The sequence below is a fragment of the Bufo bufo genome, chromosome 11, assembly GCF_905171765.1.
Source record: "Bufo bufo chromosome 11, aBufBuf1.1, whole genome shotgun sequence".
Classification (NCBI taxonomy): domain Eukaryota; kingdom Metazoa; phylum Chordata; class Amphibia; order Anura; family Bufonidae; genus Bufo; species Bufo bufo.
Window position 1 is genome coordinate 27,937,776 of NC_053399.1, and position 21,168 is coordinate 27,958,943.

Below are 21,168 nucleotides of genomic sequence, written 5' to 3' on the forward strand. Positions count from 1 at the left end.
GGGGTTTCGTCCCGTACTTCCGTTTCGCAAAAAGATAGGACGTGTTCTATCTTTTTGCGTAACGGCCAGATCGCGGACCCATTAAAGTGAATAGGTCCGTGATCCGCTGTGGCTGCCCCACGGACGGTGTTCATGCATTGCGGGCCGCAGCACGCCCATGGGGCGCACACATTCATGTGCAAGAGGCCTAAGACGTCTCAAGTGTGTCAGAATGGAAGCCACCTGTACAGAGCGCTTCTTTACACTGACTGATGTCTATATGCTGTAATAGGGCATATGGACAGAGGTTCTCTTCATGAGACAACCCCTTTAAGTAATGTTCTCTTTGGCTGTAATACCTTTTAGCTGCATGAGAAACCCCAGTAATACCCTATAAGATGAACTTCAGACAGACATACAATGGACAGGTTTTGGGGTCTGTATTTGAGCTACGATACCGGGACCCTAAATAAATTCTAAAGATCGCTCAGGGTCAAGTTTTTTGCAACTGTTATACAGACCCTAATATATGGCCATATTACACTCTACTTTACCCTGCAAAATGTGTTTGTGCAAAGTTTGGTTTATGTCTGTACTTTCCATTGACTTTTTATTTTCTGACTTAAAGGGGTTTACAGAGAAATTATTATTTTTTTATTATTATTGAAAACCCCCGCATATCCGCTGTTTGAGAAGACGGCAGCACTCCTGTGAGTGCAGCGGCCTTTTCTCGGCTTTCCCATTGATCCGTCACGTGGCCTAAGTGCAGCTCAGCCCCATAGAAGTGAATGGGACTGAGCTGTGATACCAACCACGGCCGCTACACAATGGACGGTGCTGTGCTTGGTGAGCTGCCAGAAGGTCTCGGCTGTCACAGTAGTCCCGGTGCCTTCTCAAAATAGCTCGACGGCAGGGGTCCTGGGTGTCGGACCCCCTGCGATCATATACTGATGACCTATCCTGAGGATAGGTCATCGGTAAAAAAAATCTTGGGAAAACTTTTTAAAGGGGTTTATTGGTTATAACTGGTCATTTTTAAAGCCAATGCCTGCAGCCTGCCTAAACTAAAGATTCATACCTCTCTGCTCGCCGCCGCTCCGGTCCTCTGCGCTGCTTCCATCTTGTGGTCCACGCACTGTTTTCCTCTGGCAGTGCCAGGACACTGTCACATGCACCAGTGCAGCCAATCACTGGCCACAAGCGTCCCTGCTGGAGCGGATCATGTGACCATGCACATGCATCACCGGATGTACACAGCGCGGGGACCAGAAGATGGCGGCGGATTAGAGGACAAGAACTGATTGGCACAGGTCATTAATCTTTGGTTACAGCAGGCAGGCTGCGGGCACTTACCGTAAAAACCCCTAGAAAGCTGAAAACAGTATTCCGGTTATATCAAGTTATTCTCTTTCCACATAGTAGGGGATAACTATTAGATTGGTGGGGGTCCGTCTGCTGGGGCCTCCTTCTATCACGCAAGGCAGGTCGAGCAATGTGCACTACTGCTTCATAAAGCGCTGTACTATGGGCAGTCCCATAGAGAATGATGAATGAAGCAATATGGCGCATACTGCGGCTTCATCAATATCTAGGGATGATCCCAGCAGTCAGGCCCCCATCACGGGTCTAATGGTTATCTCCTGGGGATAACCTGATAACTGGGATTCGGAAGCTCGTGGCCTGTATATAGCTTGTAGTGTACCATGAGCGCAGGCTGGGCCCGACGCACCTGGAAAGTTTCACTGGTACAATACTGTTCAGATTGCTGGGTTTTGGATTTTTTTTTTTATACATAATTGACAAGCAGGCAATTGTCGGGAAAGAACGGTTCCTTCCCGATAATTGCCCGCTCAGTCGGGTAGGGTAGACTACAGAATTTTACAGTAGAAGCAAAGTGTATGAGGTTTAAAGAAATCTGATCCACACGCTGCCAAAAGAAAAAAAATAAAGCTGCGGAGTAATGTCGTTCAGATTTTAAAAGCGTAGGATGTGGGTTTATGCCGTGGGTAGCCACCACAGAGTCACAATTTGCAGTGCAGCAAAACCGCAGCAGAAATTCCGCCCCACGTGGCCGTGCTCCTGCCTCCTGCAAAAACCTTCAGCCGTATGAGGGATTTGTAGGTGATGCTGTCAAGTAATGCATTAGCCCCTGGGGCTCGGCCGGGGGTACACTTTACATTAGTACAGATCATCTGCGCCTCCTAGTGGTGGGTTTTGTTCATTTACTAGATTGTTTTAGTATTCTTTGCTTTTTCCATTCTCTGCCTCTGCTTGTGATGCCCCCTGTAGGTAGGGATGAGATAATGTCTTGAATAAGTTCATTACTTTTCACATCCTATGTATTGCCGTCTTAAAGTGATGGCATCATCTTATGATCGGTCGGGGGTCCAACCTCTGGGATCCCTACAAAATACTAATAGTTTGGCGCTGCGACATCTTCAGTGTTTTTATTTTTTTCTCTACACAGCGGCTCCAGCGTCACCTGGACGCGCAGGGAACTGCCGTCGGCCTCATTCATTTGAATGGAGCGGTGCTGATGTTCTGCACAACTAGGCTTCACGTCGTTCTCTGTATCCATGTGGGCCCTAGAGGTCGGACCCTCACCCACCCTGAAGCGATGGCATATCCTAGTGATGTACTCATTGCTTTATGACAGGGGTGCACAACCTTTTTTGGTCTGAGGGCCGCATTGTCACATCGCTCTATTTCAAGGGGCCGCAATGTACACAGGCCGAGGTAAAGTGACTGGGGAGGAATGATCGCTATCACAGTCGTACATGCGGCACGATTATACAGGCCAGTTATCATGAATGAGCGTCCCTCTCGAATATCTCCCAATGTCATAAGGGCTTAAAGCAGGGGCAGACTGGGAACTTGAAGTGGCCCTGGAAAAATACTAAAAGTGGCCCCGTTTTGTAGTCTGGTACAAATTGATGGAAGTCAGGACCAGCAATACCATATTGTGGCACATTATACCGCCCCAACAGAGCCAAATACCACCATCCATCACAAAATACTGCTACAGTGGTACAAAATACATCCCCGAAAACTTTCACTGGCCGGCCATGAGGAGGGCCCAGACGGCCCCCTGGGCATCGGCCCACAGGGAAATGGCCAATCCGGCCCTGGCTTAATGGGATTTCGCAGTAAAAATGAATTTTTCAACACGTTCTTGCAGCATGGCCCCTAAAACCGAAGAGTTATACTTACCTGCTCCCGGCGCTGTTTTTACTTGTCAGTGCATGGCCATGGTCACATGCACCTCTCCAGCCAACCACTGGCTTCAGCGGTGATGTGGCCACAAGCTGAAGTCCGTCATTGACTGGAGAGGTGCATGTGACCATGACCATGCACTGACAGGTGTAAAAGTGCAGGAACCGGAAGATGGAGGCCGAGGGGGCCAGGGCGGCATGAAGCAGGTAAGTACGCATCTTCTGTTTCAGGGGCCGTGCTGCAGGAACTTGTTCATAAATCTGTGATTTCCTTTTCCTGCAGAGGATGGCGCACCCTGGTTATTACCACCTCCTGCCAGTTACAGGCGCCATGCAATAACCAGTGAGCACTTTCCCTTAGGCTGGGTTCACACGGGCGTTGTGGGAAAATGTGCGGGTGCGTTGCGGGAACACCCGCGATTTTTCCGCGCGAGTGCAAAACATTGTAATGCGTTTTGCACTCGCGTGAGAAAAATCGCGCATGTTTGGTACCCAAACCCGAACTTCTTCACAGAAGTTCGGGCTTGGGATCGGTGTTCTGTAGATTGTATTATTTCCCCTTATAACATGGTTATAAGGGAAAATAATAGCATTCTGAATACAGAATGCTAAGTAAAATAGCGCTGGAGGGGTTAAATAAAATTAAAAAATAATTTAACTCACATTAGTCCACTTGATTGCGGCCCGGCATCTCCTTCTGTCTCCTTTGCTGAACAGGACCTGTGGTGAGCATTAATTACAGGTAAAGGACCTGTGGTGACGTCACTCCGGTCATCACATGATCCATCACCATGGTAAAAGATCATGTGATGGATCATGTGATGACCGGAGTGACGTCACCAAAGGTCCTTTACCTGTAATTAATGCTCACCACAGGTCCTGTTCAGCAAAGGAGACAGAAGGAGATGCCGGGCCGCAATCAAGTGGACTAAGGTGAGTTAAATTATTATTTATTTATTTTTTAACCCCTCCAGCGCTAGTTTACTATGCATTCTGTATTCAGAATGCTATCATTTTCCCTTATAACCATGTTATAAGGGGAAATAATACAGATCGGGTCTCCATCCCGATCGTCCCCTAGCAACCGTGCGTGAAAATCGCACCGCATCCGCACTTGCTTGCGGATGCTTGCGATTTTCACGCAGCCCCATTCACTTCTATGGGGCCTGCGTTGCGTGAAAAACGCAGAATATAGAGCATGCTGCGATTTTCACGCAACGCACAAGTGATGCGTGAAAATCACCGCTCGTGTGAACAGCCCCATAGAAATGAATGGGTCGGGATTCAGTGCGGGTGTAATGCGTTCACCTCACGCATCGCATCCGCGCGGAATACTCGCCCGTGTGAAAGGGGCCTTACTAGTGGGGAAAGAGCTTGTTGGTTAACAATTTAATAATCAGGCCTGAAAAGACGCTTTTTTTTGTGATTTTAGCGCTCGTGGTGGTTCGAACGGTTGTAACTTTTGACTACCAAATAATTTTTGCAACAATTTTTCACTTGACACATAGGGCCTTTATAATTTATTTTTTAGTTTTATTTGGGGGAAACTACAAAACATTTTAAAATTTTTTATTTTTTTCAAACTATAGCTCCTTTATTCATTAAATATGCAAACTGACACCAAAATAAATTATTATAATTAGTTACCTATTTTGTGTCGGTCGTTTTGTTATATAATATGTATAGTTTCATGTGAATGGGGCGATAATAGCAACGGTTTTGGTTGGTGTGGGTGTTTTTTCTTTTATGTATTTTAAATATTTTTTTTTATATAATTTTGAATATATCCCCCAAGAGGTCATAAAAAGACCTTTGGGGGACACTGACACTTTTTTCAAAATTTTTCACTCTTTCCTTTTTATTTATTACTTTCATTTCTATTTTAATAATATTTTATTGTATTTTTTTTTTTTATAATTGGTTTATTACTTATAATTTAAATATATTTTTGCCACATACCGTAATATCTTGCCCAAGAGGTCATAAAAAGACTGTTGGGAGACAATAAACACTCTACTATTTTGCACTTTTTATTTTTTTTCTTTTATTTGCATTTTTATTATTTTTTGAGAAAAAATTATTTTACATTTTCAATTTTTTTTTTTTATATATTTTTGCCACATAATGTGTCCCCCAAGGGATCATAAATAGACTGTTAGAGGGCAGTAAACAGTCTTTTATTTTGCAATGTTTTGTTGTTTTTTTTTTTTTTTTTTTTTTTTTTTTTTTTTTTTATAATTTTAAATTTTTTTGCCACATCATATTTTTTATTTTTTTTATTTTATTTGTGATTTATTATATTCTTGTAACTTAGTTTTTAATATTTTTTTCCACATAATTTGTCCCCAAGAGGTCACTGAAAGACCTTTGGAGACACAGACTTTTTTTTTTTTTTTTTTTTTTTTTTTTTTTTTTTTTGCACACTATTTCTACTGTAACTGGGGCATCCAAAGGAGCCCCAGTTACAGGGGAAATCAGCCTGCTGTGGGGGCTTTTTACACAGGCAGAGCTTATCAGAGTCTGCTGAACCTGCAGCTCTTGGCTCCTCTGCCCCCAAGCCGGGGCCACCCTGCATAGCACTCGCCTGTGTGAGAAGGCAGAAGCGTTGCCTTCTCCTCGGGTCTCGTGCTGGGGACCTGTCCTGCTACAGTGCAGGAGCTGTAATAATCCATCGCGCGGCGCTGCGGGCAGTGAACACTTGATCTCACGATCAGCTGTGTTTCTCTCCAGGAGGACGGCGGCCGCAAACCTTGGCTCTGGGGGCCGCAGGTTGTGCACCCCTGCTTTATGAGGTAGGAATATTCCCTTTGAAGGGGGTTTCTTGGAATTAAATGACCTGTCCTCAGGATAGGACATGGGTATCTGATCAGTGGTGGTGCGGCTCCCTATACCCCGCAGATCAACCATATGAAGCGTCTGGATCTTGCGGCCTCTTTGTAGTATACCACGCACAGCACCGTACCTTATTCAGTGGCTGTGCTTGGTATTGCAGCCCAAGCTCATTCATTTGAATAGGACCGAGCGGCACAAAGGCCATGTAACTGATGGACGTGACGTCCAAGGCCACAGTGCAAACCCCGGGGCCGTGGCCTCTATCAGCCGAGAGTCTGCCAGCCATCAATACGATATTGATGACCCCTCCTGAGGATAGGCCATCGATATTAACTCACGGAGAACTCCTTTAATAGCGGTTAATGCCTGGAAGGCTGTGTACGTGATGAGAAACATGCGGGGAAATGGAGCTTGGCCTAATCTGATGGGACAGAAGCGGTGTTCTGCCAAACCAACATCAGACAATTGATAACTGTGTTACATACGTGTGTCACAAGTAGCAGAACAATGCCCCACTGTCCGGAGCCGAGAACATGTCTCAATACCACAGGATGACATTCCTGGAAAATAGCAGACGTGTAGTAATTGTATGTGACATGATCCAGGCGAGTCGTATGCACCGCTCTATAGTCCGTGCCAATCGTAGTTAATGGATTATAGAGTTAACTGAGGATTCGTAGAAATACATTTCTAGGAGGAATAACAAAGGGATTCATCTCAGAACTGCTCAATAATTGTTTCAAGGAAAATGACAAGTTCTTACTTCGACAAGTCAGGAGAGGTGACAGGTCCTCTTTACAACTGGACGCCTCTCCTGTTGCCATGCCCGGATTCTAGTTAAAGGGGAACTCTGAAACTGGTAACTCCTTTGTCTGGGTAAGGGAGACTACGACCATGCTTAAAGGGGTTTACCGAGTGTTTTATACTGATGACCTAGCCTTAGAATAGTTCATCAGTATGTGAATAGTGGGGGTCTGACTCCCGCCACTTCCTAGGCCAGTGATGTCACGTTCATCAGTCGCATGGCCTAGACGCAGCTCAGTCCCGTCCAAGTGAATGGGGTTGAGTTGCGAGAAAAAGCACAGCCACTATACAATGGACAGTACTGTGCTTGGTAAGCCACGACGCGGCCACGGCGTTTCAGCGGAGTGCCGCAGCCTCTTCACACAGCTGATGGGCCGGGGACCTATCCTCCTAGAAGGTCATCAATATAAAACCCCTTTAAAGGCGTTTTCTTAGAATTAAATATCCTCCAGGATTGGTCATCAACAATCAACATGACATTGATGGAGGTCCAACTCCCGACACCCTCGTCAATTAGCTGTTTGAAGAGGCCATGGTGCCCTTCACAGCATACCAAGCACAACTCTGTACATTGTATATACCACCTGTGCTTGGTAATGCAGCCCAGGCCCATTGACTTGAATAGGTCTGAGCTGCACCAAGACCAAGTCAAGGAAGCGGCCACAAAGCTCGTCCAAGCAACACAGCACCTTCAAACAGCTGATAGTGGGGGTTCCAGGCGTTGGATCTCACCAGAACCGATATTCATGACCTATCCTGAAGGGGTCGGCATAAATACTCAGCCACTGGGAAACCCCTTTAACCGTCTTGTCTCCTACTGCAGAAGAGCCGTGGTGGAGCCAGTATTGTAGAAGGAAGGGGTGATGTCTGTTTTTCCTCAGATAAGCGTGAAATTGCTGGGGGGTGGTTGTTTTTTTCTGGTGTGTTTTCTATGTTCACTGCCCCTTTTAAATGATCCCATCCTTTCCATCTGTTTGCTTAGTGAGAAGAAGAAAGAAAAGGAACGCGAAGAACTATGGAAAAAATTAGAGGACCTTGAACTCAAGAGAGGTCTTAGGAGCGACGGCATTATCCCGACTTAACAAAAGGCAATGATTTCATCCTTATCCTGTGGAGTCACATGTATGTAGTAGAAGATGGAGCAGCAGTTTTCTGTATCGTGCAACTTTACAGTAGATAACATTTGTTTCCTTATTACAACAGCACTGTATATAACTGTCTAAGAGAAAAAAAGGCAAAAAAAAAAAGCAAAACAAAAAAAATTCTATGGACTTTAATCCAAAGTTTGGACACTAGATGAACTTCTCAGAACTTTGCAAACATAATCATTGTTTCTTTACATCTTCTCGGATCTTGATGAAAATTTGACAGTGTCAACCCCCTCCCCACCCCCCCTCCTCCTCCTCCCGTTTTGTCAGGCACTTGATATTTATCGTTGGGCAGAGTATCGCAGTGTTTCGGATCCAGGCGCCCCCCTTATTCAATTTAGCTTCTCTTTCTGCTAAACTGTATAAATCTATTTATATAGTTAAAAATGTAAAAAAAAAAAAAATTAAAAAAGAGGAAAATTCTGAGTTTGCAGAACACCCTCCTCCTCCTCCTCTGGATACCATTTCCCCTTTCTGAAACTGTTATTTCTTTTTCCTTTCTTCGTAATTATTATTTTTTTTTCTAGAGCTCAATGTCTTAGCAGAACTGTTTCCCCGCGGCAACGGTTTTGTGAACTGGTGTGTAATATACCTAATTTATTTATTTTTTTAAACTATTGGGCATGCATTAGAGCCGTGACATCCTCCAGCTCCTGGCATTACACACAGAGGTTGCATGCCCATGCCCTAATGCATATACATTAGCCCGAATGAGCAGCAGAGGTTTTTCCCCTAAAAAGAATAAAAAAATGTGTGTGTATATGTGTGTGTGTGTGTATATATATATATATATATATATATATATATATATATATATATATATATATATATATATGTATATATATATATATATATATATATATATATATATATATAATATTTTTATTATACACACACACACACACACACATAAGCTCTTTTGACTATTCTGTGTTCATTATGGCAGCGATGAGAAGCCTGCAGCACATCTGCTGTAAAATGCTGGGGGTTGTAGTTTCACAACACTGAAAGAGTCGCAGATTGCAGACAACGCAATGTATTACCAATAGCAAAAAATGGCTCTAGAGCTTTTTACTTAAAAAAAATAAAATAAATTATAATAAATCTGTAAAAGCTCTTCTGCTTCCTTTGACTATTCTGTACACATTAGAGCAGTGTTATGAAGCCTGCGGCATATCTGCTGGGGGTTGTAGTTTCACAACACCTGAAGAGGCGCAGATTGCACACTCTAATGTAGAACCAGTAGTCAAATTTTTTTTAAAAAAGTTCCAGTGCTATTTTAGTAAAAATTTAAATAAAACCTGTAAAAGCTCTTGTGCTTATTTTGACGATTCGAGCAGTGGCTCTCAACCTGCCACTCGTCAGCCGTTGTTAGACTACAACCCCCAGCCTTTAGCTGTCCGCGGCCGGATGTTGGATCCTTGTAATAGTACTACCTGAGAGCGCTTTGTGCGTCATCCTGCGGCTCTCCAGCTGTTGTAGAATGCTGGGAGTTGTAGGCCACGGCTCTGTAATGCATGCGCAATAGTCAAAATCTGCACCAGAGCTCTGGAGCCTGTTCTCACTGTCGGTGCAACCTGCGCCCTACGTTACCGTCGAGCTTGCATCCTCTATATATGAAACCCTGACAACCGTGTAAGACCCAATCAGTATTAAGTTTGTACCCGCCGCACCCACTGCAACACACAACACAGGGCTGTTTTAGAATCCTATATAAATATATATATATATATTTTAGCCATTATTATCCTACAAATTTTATTGGACCATTTTGAAATAAAGATATATATAAAAAAAAACAAAAAAAAAAAAACACTAAACGGTGAAAACAGGACAAGGTGTTGTTGGAGTTGTACCGATTGTATTCACAGACAGATCCGTTTTTCGAGCTCTTTGGAAGTCATTTGCCTTATTTTTTAGTAAATGTGTTTTATTCAAGTATTCCAGCAATAGAGGCTGTAACCCTCTAGGAAACACGCTCACGAGAAGAAAGAGAGAGAGAGAAAGGTCATGTTGCGGTATTCTTGTGGACATTAGATCTGTACGTCGCAGTGCCAGTCCCCTGTCGGGAAGGGATTTATTATTTTTAAAAATTTTTGCCTGCAACATCAGTCTGCATTCTGAACTTGGATGCTCATTTCAACTACTGTGTTCACCATCGAAAGTGGTTCTTCAAATGCTACTGAAAAAAAAACAAAAACAAAAAAACGGAAAAAGAAATTCTGGAAATTCCTATTGTCCTGAGTATTAATAAAGATAAAATGCTTTTATATCAAAGGTGCATTGTGACCAAATTGTTTAAAACCAAGTGAAGAGTGTTGGCCGCCCGTTGCGCTAGGAACCAACCAAAAGTGGAGTATTTTGGCAGGAAATAAATGTATTTAGTGTTAAAAGTGTGAATATGTAGCTGCAGAGGACTGATCGGCATTCTGACATCATCCAGGGGCCCATTGCTAGCAGCGGAGTGTCTTGTATCTACCTATACTAGGTAGATCTTGCTGAATTAACCTGTCGCCTCTTCTGACAAGTCTGTTTTAGCAATTACTTGCGTTCCCTATGTAATAACAATTCTGCAGCATCTTTGCTGTGCTGTTTCTCTATTATTCCTGCTTAAGGTACAAATGGGTATTACCATTTGGGGGAGGGGAGGGGGTGTCCCTGCGCATTCTGATTCTATCCAGTCAGTGCCAGACTGTGCAGGGGTACACCCCTAATTGGTAATGCATTGGTTGCCTTTATTTGAATGATTCTAGCAGGAATAATTGGTACAATGTAGTGTCATAAGAATAGATGCCTCAGAATTGTCATGTGGAATAGAATTAGTTACTAAAAGAGGAATATTAGGAGAGGTGACAGGTCCTCTTCAAAGGGGTTGTCAGGCCAGTAAAAATTATTTTTGGAAAAGGCTCTGCATGCTGAGTACCGTTCTGATCAGTGCTTCTGCTGTCCCCTGCCAGTCTCTACTCCCTGTCCACGGGGACGTGTGACCGCTGCAGCCAGTCACTGGTTAGTGATTGACTTAAGTGTCACATAATACCGGCAGGGAATCCCAGAATTGTCAGAAAGGGAGCATCACTGTTACCACCCATACCCACTTCTTTTTCCAAATCTTTACTGGCCAGAAAGCCCCTTTTAAAACTGGTTTGTCAGTGATAAACTGCTACTTGTACTCACCACCATGGAAGAGGTGGTCTCTTCTCCTCCAAAAACTGCACTACCTCCGTCAGTGGGCCAATTCTGCTGAATGTGACTGATCTGCAGTACTAAGTATTACACATATTCAAAAAGAGTGGTGCTGTTTCTGGAAAAAGAGACCTTCTAGTTCCTTCATAAGCTCATACAACCACTTTACCATATGTGTTGAACATGACGGGTATTATCTTTTTTTATTTTTCTGTATGGTGCTGCCCAACATTCTTTATCCCAGAGAAAAAACATTAGGAGATCAGCTGAGAAACATGAACACGGCCAGTCCTGTCTTTCTGTGTGTGTTAACAACCAGCCGTGTCAGTGTCCGCCATACTCTAGATACTTGGCCGGGAAATATTGTAATAAGGGGACAGCCACGCTGTCAAGTTTCCTGATGCAGTTCTGGAAGCCAAAACCAGGAGTGAATTCCAAAAAGAGAAGTTGTCTCTGTCCTTTCTACAGTCTCTCTTTTTATGAGCCACTCCTGGCTTCCAAAACTGCATCAGGAAACCTGACCGTGTGTCCGTACCCTAATGGTCTATGGTCGTCTTTAAGGTTTTTATTTGCACATAAAGTGAAATTGTGGTGGCCGCATTTTATCCAGTCTTGATCAGGGTTCACAGTCGGGTATGTAATGTCTTGAGGTGTTCTTCCAGGAGTATGTCCTTTCGTTTCATTGAACCGAGCACAGGACAAACAGTTTTAGTCCTGATCTTGAGAATGTTGGTCTTGCACCATATTAAAGGAAAAAAATACAGTATTCTGGCCTCAAGAGGACTCTTGATGCCTGTCTGTTAGGCACCCACCTGACTCTTGATGCCTGTCTGTTGGGCACCCACCTGACTCTTGATGCCTGTCTGTTGGGCACCCACCTGACTCTTGATGCCTGTCTGTTGGGCACCCACCTGACTCTTGATGCCTGTCTGTTGGGCACCCACCTGACTCTTGATGCCTGTCTGTTGGGCACCCACAAGTCTTGTGATGCTGGTCTATTGGTTATCTTCAGGACTCATGATGCTGGACTCTTGGGCATTCACACCTAATAGGTTCAATGACTTGGAAGAACATCAAGGATTCTGCTCTGATGCTCCAGTCTGCACAATCATTGCCTTCTCCACCATGTGTTAGATCAGCAGTAGACCGGCTCCCAATGGAATCTTTCTTCGCAAATTCTAAGCTTGTCATGTGCTCGGTTCAATGATGTAACTGAAAATATCCATTAAAATATATAAAAATTACCTATTTGGATTGGTCACTCAAGTTTCCGTTAGGGGACGGTGAGTACTGACCATCCCCTGTTGATGGAATTAGTTTGCTGCCCAGTATGGTGGGCCATGTTTCTGGACTGATTAACTCTTCCCTCGATAGTCACATGGCAAGAGATTCAGGGCACCGAAGTCTTCTCCATATGTACATAAATATATTTTGTTAATACTTACATAATGTTATATAGTCGAGGGCTTTAAATGAACTGATGTGTCTATGGAGATAGTTAAAGGGGTTGGCCACTTAAATTTTTTTTTTCACCGATGTCCTGAAAACAGCACTTTAAGCCATGGAGTAAAATAAAATACAACAATAATATTTGCAGGGCACTTGCTCTAGTTTGCTGTTGCACGTCCAGATTTATTCAATGGAGGCCGTAGTGGAACGCCTCTGGTCTTGTGCCCCTTTATTAACAGCTATGTTAAAGACTGGTGCGGCCTGCAGTCCTGGAGCAAACTGTGCTAAATCAGTGGATGTCACTTATCAGAGGACATACGCTAATGTGCTAAAACCTGTATTCGTTATCCAATCCCTAAAATGCCTCCCCATACGCCTGGGCCCCTCTCAGAGGTTGGACTTACCTGGCTCCCCAGCATTCGTGTTGCTTCTGACGCCTGCCCGGCCCTTTAAGGTGCTCTTTCCAGCAGCCAACCCCTTTGACACATAAGTTTAGCTGAGACATGATAATTCTACATGTTATGACCAATAGGCTTCAAATTTCTTTTTACTATAGTCATAGTTAGAATATGATGCTTTGTGTAATTTTGGGCAATGTTCACAATTGTACGTTTTCTTATTTGTACAAACTGTAAAGGGATTTTCTGAGATTCTTATATTCATGTCCTGTCGTCAAGATAGGCCATCGGTATCAGATCTGGGGGGGGGCAGGGGCAGACACCTTGCACCCCGGCCGATCAGCTGTTCGGAAATAGCTCCAGCTCTGGAAATAGGCAGCAGAACTACACAACTCTGTCCACTGTGTGTCCAATGCAGCGCTGCTATGATTGAAGGGAATCTGTCCACTACACGACACATGGAGCTGTGATGGCCTATCCTGAGGACAGGGCATAAATATAAAAATCCCAGAATTCTCCTTTGAGTCTTATTCTTTGTATCAACTCTAGGCTAACATTGGAAAATAAAAAATCACTCGCCCTTTCTTCCCCCTTGAAAGAAAAAGTTTTTGCTTATCTTTTGGTTCTGTGTTTTGGATGTCTCTGAATTCCTCATGTCAGTCTGCCTTGAAAACATAAGCATGTAGTGATGACGTGAGTCTCCAGTAGTTCTGGTGAAGCAAGATTTTTGTCTTCCTGCAGCCACCACTAGAGGGAGCTTAAGAGCTTCCTGCATACTGTCTATTCATTGAACTCCATAATAACGCAGTAAGTGCCCTCTAGTGGCAGCTGCAGGTAGCAATCCTGTTATATTTTGAATCTATGTCTACACAGGAGAGTTGAACCTCTGCCTCAGGAAAAAAAAATGGCACTCTAGCCACTGTTAAGCTATATTAAGAAATTAATCAACGCATTATGATATAAGGCGTGCATTCACTTTAAGGAACCAGGCACCTCCTAGGCAGACTTGCAGATCTCCAAAATGCAGACCAGTAGGCAACTACCGCTTCTAGAGTAGGGAACAGACCGAAGTCAAGTGAAGAGCAGGCTTCTCACTTTTTGCCGGGAGTGACCTGTTACTGTTTTACCTTCCCATGTTGTCACCTGTAACGTTCAGGATTATCAGATCGCACATTGTATAAGATTATTCTTTAAGGTCAGAAAAGGAAGATATTGTGATCTATGTTACCTTGTATATATCGCTGTTATTTCTGAAGAATCTGCTGTAAAGTGAAAATGTATACATACACCTAATGTATGGCTTAGTCTATAATGTCTTTGAAAGAAAAAGTAGACCGTTTTGCTGCCATATTGGCGTTGTTCAAAGGTAAAATGCAATTTGTTCACTTTTTATTTGAGCCTCTATAGAGGTAACTCGAGGACAAACCGCTCTGGGGGTCGGGTAACCCATCAACCCATCTTTGAGGTCCCGTTTTAACACAGGACCTATGATATATATGGGTCTATAAAGGCAAGATGAACGTTAAACAAGATCTCATTTCTACCATACCAAAAAGCAATATGTTCTGTATAACATGCAAGTGTAGATGTTTAGAGAGAACTTTTTATTTAATTTTTTTTAACATACTCCACATTATGGCTAATTGTCCATTCATTGGGACAGTGTCCACAATCCTGCTGGAAGCTACAGATACTAGAGTTGCTAAATTCTGTGCTGAACTGGTCCCACTTCTGGGACTGTGTGTCTTAGCACACTGGACACATGGCAAACTCTATCCTCAGATATATGCTCTAATGTAACCTGGATTCAGTCTTTAGACTAGTTTCATTTTTGAAATTGGTGAAGGTTCTGAAGTTAGTTGCATGCGAAAGTGCATTAGGTGACTAAGGCTACCTTCACATATGCGGTAAAGGTATCTGCCAGGCTGTTCTATCAGAGGAACAGCCTGCAGGAGTTCACCGTATCCAGCTTAGCCGGATAGGGCCATGCACCGCCGGACTCCATTGACTATAATGGTATTCTGCCGATTTTCGGCATGAATGCCAGGTTTTAGTCCGGATACCATTTTGGTCAATGGGCTGTAGAGGTGAACGGAAGTATCCGGTTAGGCTGGATCCAGTGAACTGGCAGGCTGAATACCTTTTACAGCAGATGTGAAACTCTCCTTAGAGTTTATGGCGTAGAGAACTTCTCAACCCTCTCTTCAAGCGCTTCCAGCAGTGCTCTGTCAATCAACTTAGAGGACTTCTCACCTCTCCTGACAGGTCTGTTGTAGTAACTACTTGCATTCCCCATGTAATAATTCTGGAGCCCCTATTCTTCTGATTCTGTGTTGTACCATTATTCCTGCTAGTTATGAAAGCATTTCTAGCAGTTTGCAATGAAGATCCAGATGGCTGCTCCCAGTTGGGTGTGTTTCAGCACTGATTTGACAATATACGACTGGTAACGCCGATCTGGACCTTGAATTCAAACTTCTAATTTATTAATGACTTCTAACAAAAATAATAAAGGAATGGCACGTCATAGAGTGATAAGCATAGATGCTCTGGAATTGTTACTACAAGGGGAATGCAAGTAGTTACTAACAGACATGTCAGGAGAGGGGACAGATTGTCATTTAGGGAGAAATGATCAGGCTTCAGTAGGTTTTGTATTCCGGTAGAATATATAGTTATGTTATCTGATAAGTCAGTTTTCCAATAGTGACTAATCCTTAATAGTTATAAGAGAATAGCAGAGCCTGAGAGATCATTTTAGCTTTCATCCTATATTCTGGTTGGGCACAGGCTGTCCAGTTTCTCCCTTCACCCCTACAATTCTGCATTGTTTTCATTTTTAATTGTCTTTTATTTTTATTTTTTCCTGGTCGTGGACAGAAAAATCTGATTGCCCCCATGGAGACTAGACAGTTTTATAAAGAAAAAAAATAGTGTCGCCTGTTTATGCGGTCTTAGCCCTTTGCATTGTTGACACCATGTTGATCATGAACAATGATGAGTCTTGAAATGGAAAATTTGCTTCTCCCATAATTGTCAAATATTGTCCCTTGGCAACATTAGGTGTGTGATATTTTAATAAAAAAGTACATTTGAAATGCAGACCTACGTGCTGTAATGTGTTTGTTTGTCACTTGTCTCCAAGGTGGCTTTTCCTTCTCTAGTTGCAAAAGTAGATTGGTTGGACCATATGCGATGAAAGAGCAAAATTTGGATGGACACGGAGAAAGAGCAAGACTTGGGGTCCATTCACACGTCTGTATGTGTTTTGCGGATTCGCAAAACACAGACACCGGCAATGTGGGTCCTGTATTTTGCGGACCACACATCGCCGGCACTCTCATAGAAAATGCCTTTTGTTGTCCGCAATTGCAGACAAGAATAGGAAATGTTCTATTTTTTTTTTACACAATGAAAGCAACTTGTGTTGAGCAAACTTTTGTTTTAAGTTCTGCGTCCAAAGTTCGGGTTCAGGTTATCGAAGAATCCCGTTATGGATTCCAAACTCCGTTATGGTCTGTGGTAACAGAATCCATAACTGGATTCTTCGATAACCCGAACTTTGGACGCAGAATTTGAAACACAAGTTCGCTGAACACTAAAAGCAACCCTTGGTCTGACACGAAGAAAGAGCAAGACTCTGCAGGAGCGGTCACAATGAAAAAGAAAGATTTGGATGGACTCGTCACGTAGAAAGAGCAAGACTTGGCTGGGACTGCCACGAAGAGCAATACTTGGCTAGACCTACCACAAAGAAAGAACAAGACTTGGCGGGGACTGCCACGAAGAGCAATACTTGGCTAGACCTACCACAAAGAAAGAACAAGACTTGGCGGTGACTGCTACGAAGAGCAATACTTGGCTAGACCTACCACAAAGAAAGAACAAGACTTGGCTGGACCTGACATGAAGAAAGCACAAGAGCTCATGCACACTACATCATGAATTACTATTATACAGTCAGTTTGGGTCAGGGGAGCTGCTGTCTGCCCAGGAGAAGTGGCCGACACACAGACCGTGTGTATGAGCCTGAAGACTTCGCTGAACCTGACACGATGAAAGAGCAAGAGTTTACGCACCACCCGGTTGATGTTGTATGGAAACTTGGATCACAGACCTCAAGGCTAATGACCATAACAGACTGATCAAACAGAGAACATGCACATAAGACTGCACCTCAAGAATAAATGACCATTAAACACAATTTTATTTAGCAATGTACATAAACCAAGAGAAAAACACATTAAATATTCAAAACACATGTGGTGAGCTGGCTTGGTGGGTATATAAGGTGTATGATGGGCTGTCCGCACACATCCCTCACTACGGTCATGGGTAAAAGGTGCGATTCATCAGAGTTGCAAAAAGGGATGACTATTGGCTTTTGAGCTTTGGAAACGGTTTTTGTGCTGCTGTGGTGAAAGAGTACTGTGAGTGGGCAAATAGCACCATTGTGAAAAAGTGACATGAAAACGACTGACGCTACAGCGGAGCAGCTCACCGCCAAGATGAACCAGGGGGCCACCAGACGTGTGTCTAAAACAACAGTTCAACAAATCCTACTGCCTGTAGGGCTCTGAAGCATGGTCACTGCACCTCTGCCAACCAAGTTGCATCAGCAGAAGAAGGCTTAAATTTTAGTGGCAGTATCGGAATTGGACCTCCACTGATTGGCAAAGGGTTGTCTTCTCCGATGAATCACATTTTCTACCTCAATAAACAGATGTACGTCGGCATTTCAGGCGAGAAACCTCGGAGAACAAACACCCAGCAACCATTGCTGTAAGAACACACGTTGGTGGGGACAGTGTTATGGTCTGGGGAAGGTTTTCTGTGTTTTTGTGGCATTCTCTGGGTTCACTTACTCATCCATGTGGAAGGCACTCTCATCTGATTTGGGTATGAATCCATCCTTGCAGATCACGTACACCCATACTTGCGGATGGGATCTTCCAGCAAGGCAAGGTGACATGGCTAGAAATGTCCAGCATTGGTTGGAAGGGCATGACCAAGACTTCCAAGCACTACCCTGGCCCCCTAATTGCCCAGATATGAACCTAATTAAGCATCTGTGGGACCAGCTAAATCGTTGTGTTGTCTCCATAGATCCTCTCACACGCACCCTCCAGCAGCTGTGGGATTCACTGCAGTCAGCGTGGCTCCAGGTCCCTGTGACCACCTACCAGGACCTTACTAAGTCACTTCCAGCCCATCTATCTTCTGTCCCTGCAGCAAGCAGCGGATACTCTGGATATTGGCTAGTACTTAGAATAATGTGACTTGACTGTGTATAAACATGGATATTAGTAGTTTACATTACTAGTTCAAAGACAAAGTTGGATCAAGATGGATTATGTAGAAGTTGACTCCATTGATTCCATGTAGTTTTTGGTTCATCACTTCCTCGATTGTAGGTCAGACCTTTTCATAGTGATTTTTATTATATCATGTACCTTGGGAGCCAAACTTTTGTTGTATTAAGGTGAAGTTTAAATATTTTAGTAGTTTAGGCAACTGAAATCCTTTTTCTTTAAAGGGGTTGTCTGGGATACAGAAACTGATGACCTTTCCTTTTGGATGGGACTTCCTTATTAGATCGGTGGAGGTCCGGTACCTGGCACCCCCACCGATCATCTGTTTCCAGCTGCCGATCCTACAGTATATTGACCTAGACCGAGTTTAGCTCATCAATATCTATAGCCTGGAAAACCCCTTTAAGGGCAGTAAACTTTATTCAGTGTTGGAAAAAAGTGCTTTGTGGTCTGGGGAGGTTATGTGGAGATGTCATTACACCCTTAAATTAGTTAAAGGTAATTTTTACTCTCTTTAATTAGAAGTTAGATGTCACTATCCTCTTTCCTGTGGATAACATAAAAACCAACTACTTCCCAAAAACTGCAAACATTTAAAGGCGACTGGGACTTCTGTAAGAAAGCAAGATGTGTCAAAGAAAGTCTTGGAGCTATTCAAATCTTTTGGGTAACTGCCCACAATGCGGATCATGTGGTTTTTCTCACGTTTTTTTATTATTATTTTTTTTGGGGGGGGGGACACACAGAGTAACGCAGCACCAGATAAGTGTATGACATTTGCTGAAAATCATGTGCCCATAGCGTATTTTGTAAGTGAGGGACATTGATCTGCCGTGTGCATTTAAATCTGAACATGTTGCAACAACGTGTGCGCCCCGTGGCCGCAACCGACCGCAGGGCAGCCGCAGCGGATCGCGGACCCATTCACTTTAATGGGTCCGCGATCCGCCCGTTCCGCAAAAAGATAGGACATGTTCTATCTTTTTGCGGAACGGAAGTACGGGACGAAACCCCACGGAAGCACTCTGTAGTGCTTCCGTTCCGCATCTCCAGACTTGCGGACCCATTGAAGTGAATGGGTCCGCATTCGTGATGCGGAATGCCCACGGACCGGCGCCCGTGTATTGCGGATCCGCACTACGGCAATGGGTAGCACACGTTCGTGTGCAGGAGGCCTTATGTAGTGGATTTTCCAATAGACTTGTTAAAAATAAAAGAGAAAATCCGCACCAAAAACTGGGATAATACTTATTTTTCCACTCGTTCTTGATGCTGTTTTTTTGCGTACAAGTCTGCGCCATGTGCAGGTAGCGCTAGGGTGCGTGCTGACAATGTGGATTTTGTGCAGAAATAAAGCAGCGTCATACAGTACCAGCAAAGTGAATGAGATTAGACAAATCTCAGGTGCACGTTAGTTATTTGTATGTGCGGAAATTGACCCGGCGTGCTGATTGCGGCATCATGTCAATTGTTTTGCGGATTTCACCCTTTTCAATGGATGGGTGAGATCTGAGGCAAAACCGCATCCAATCTGCGCCAAAAATGCACACAAAAAAACACAATAACTAGTGCAGATTTATATGCGGTTTTGGTGCCGATTTTCAGCCACTCAAATCCGCGCCGATTTCCACCGTCCAGATTGGTGTAGCTTGTCGGGAAGCAATACAAAGACTCTGAAGCATCATCAGGAAGACCCTCTGACGGTGCATTCAGTCTCCTGTGTCCCGACCAGTACTGGAAGCAGATGATGGCAGAAGGCCAACTTGAAGGTGAGACGACAATAAGCAGGACTATTAGTTTTTGATCTTCTTCTGTTTCACGCCGGATTCTCTTCTTTCTTCTTCAGCTGCACTTTGTATGTGACGGTGAGCACTCCACTGGTTGACGGGTCTTCCGTTGGTTCAGACACTACACCAGTCTGCTCCCCTGGCTTTTCTTATTGTTAAAACGTAGATGCTCAAGGTAGGTGTCCATTGTGATGGCTTTCTTTAACTACATTTCTGGAGGAGGAGTAGATGACATAGGACTGGAGCAGTGCCATGTGGGGTCCACGTCATTAAAATTGCTCTTGAAAACAAAAAGTGTTTGCTTGGATTAATTACCGGGAAAAATGAAACCTGTCCCTAATCCTTGTACAGTCCCGACTTACGCTTTTCTTTCTGAATGGTTTCAATCAGCCACTCGCATTTTGAAAACCCTTGTTAGAAGTAATGCCAGAGGGGATGTAGCAGAGGGGAAGAGCGTGAGGAGCGTTGCTATTAAAAGTTGGAACAAGTAAAGTCCTCTTTTCAACACATTTCAAGGGAGATCTTTCACACAAAGAGGAGACTTATAGAAAAAAACTAAATCCAGTCCTGTGAAGAGCACAAGAGGGCTGATTAGTGCTAGAGCCGGCCCGAGGTATACTTATCTGGAGACATGTCCAACCCCGCGATGGAAAAGTAAGAAAGAGAATCAACCAGTACAAGGAGGGGGTCTACATGGCTATGCTTAGGCTTTGTGATATAGATGGGTAGGTAGATAATTTTTAATTAAAACCAGATATTGAAACGTATTCCCTTTTTCTAATCTCGTAGATTTTTTACTTTCTCTGCATAATTATGAGGGCGGCCATCTTTCCTGTTCAGTTGTTAACAGCATTTAGAGGCTCTGTAGAGCAGCCGCATGGAGCATAAGGCATGAGATGTTCATTGACTTCTATGGGAGAGCTTTATGACATGCTTTATGACTTGCGCAGAAGTCATTGTGCAGGGAGGGGGAGGAGGTGAGCTGTGACATCTGATTTGCATAATAACTTTATTTGCATGTGAACAACGCAGCCAGTTACACATGCCAAATATGTGCTCTCATT

At 43.7% G+C, this 21,168-nt stretch overlaps 1 protein-coding gene and 1 long non-coding RNA gene across 5 annotated transcripts in view; one reads left to right on the top strand and one right to left on the bottom strand.

Annotated features, from left to right (window-relative positions):
- The window catches only part of PPP2R5E (protein phosphatase 2 regulatory subunit B'epsilon), a 68,381-nt gene extending 59,942 nt beyond the window's left edge, over positions 1–8,439 (top strand). For 2 of the 3 annotated variants that reach the window (XM_040411758.1, XM_040411760.1), the window contains exon 14: positions 7,810–8,439. In XM_040411758.1, coding sequence (XP_040267692.1) covers positions 7,810–7,909 — 100 coding nt within the window. In that variant the 3' untranslated portion in view covers positions 7,910–8,439. The remainder of the gene's footprint in view (positions 1–7,809) is intronic. The other variant, XM_040411759.1, reaches the window with a different exon arrangement.
- A 1,627-nt stretch (positions 8,440–10,066) lies between these two features.
- Positions 10,067–16,101, bottom strand: LOC120981950. 2 transcript variants are annotated; one of them, XR_005774818.1, is made up of 2 exons: positions 12,136–16,101; positions 10,067–12,069 (listed from the first exon to the last, which is right to left on the bottom strand). It is a non-coding gene; the product is annotated as an uncharacterized LOC120981950 (long non-coding RNA). The 2 variants fall into 2 exon arrangements; XR_005774817.1 differs by having other exon boundaries at positions 10,067–12,102.
- Positions 16,102–21,168: the final 5,067 nt, after the last annotated feature.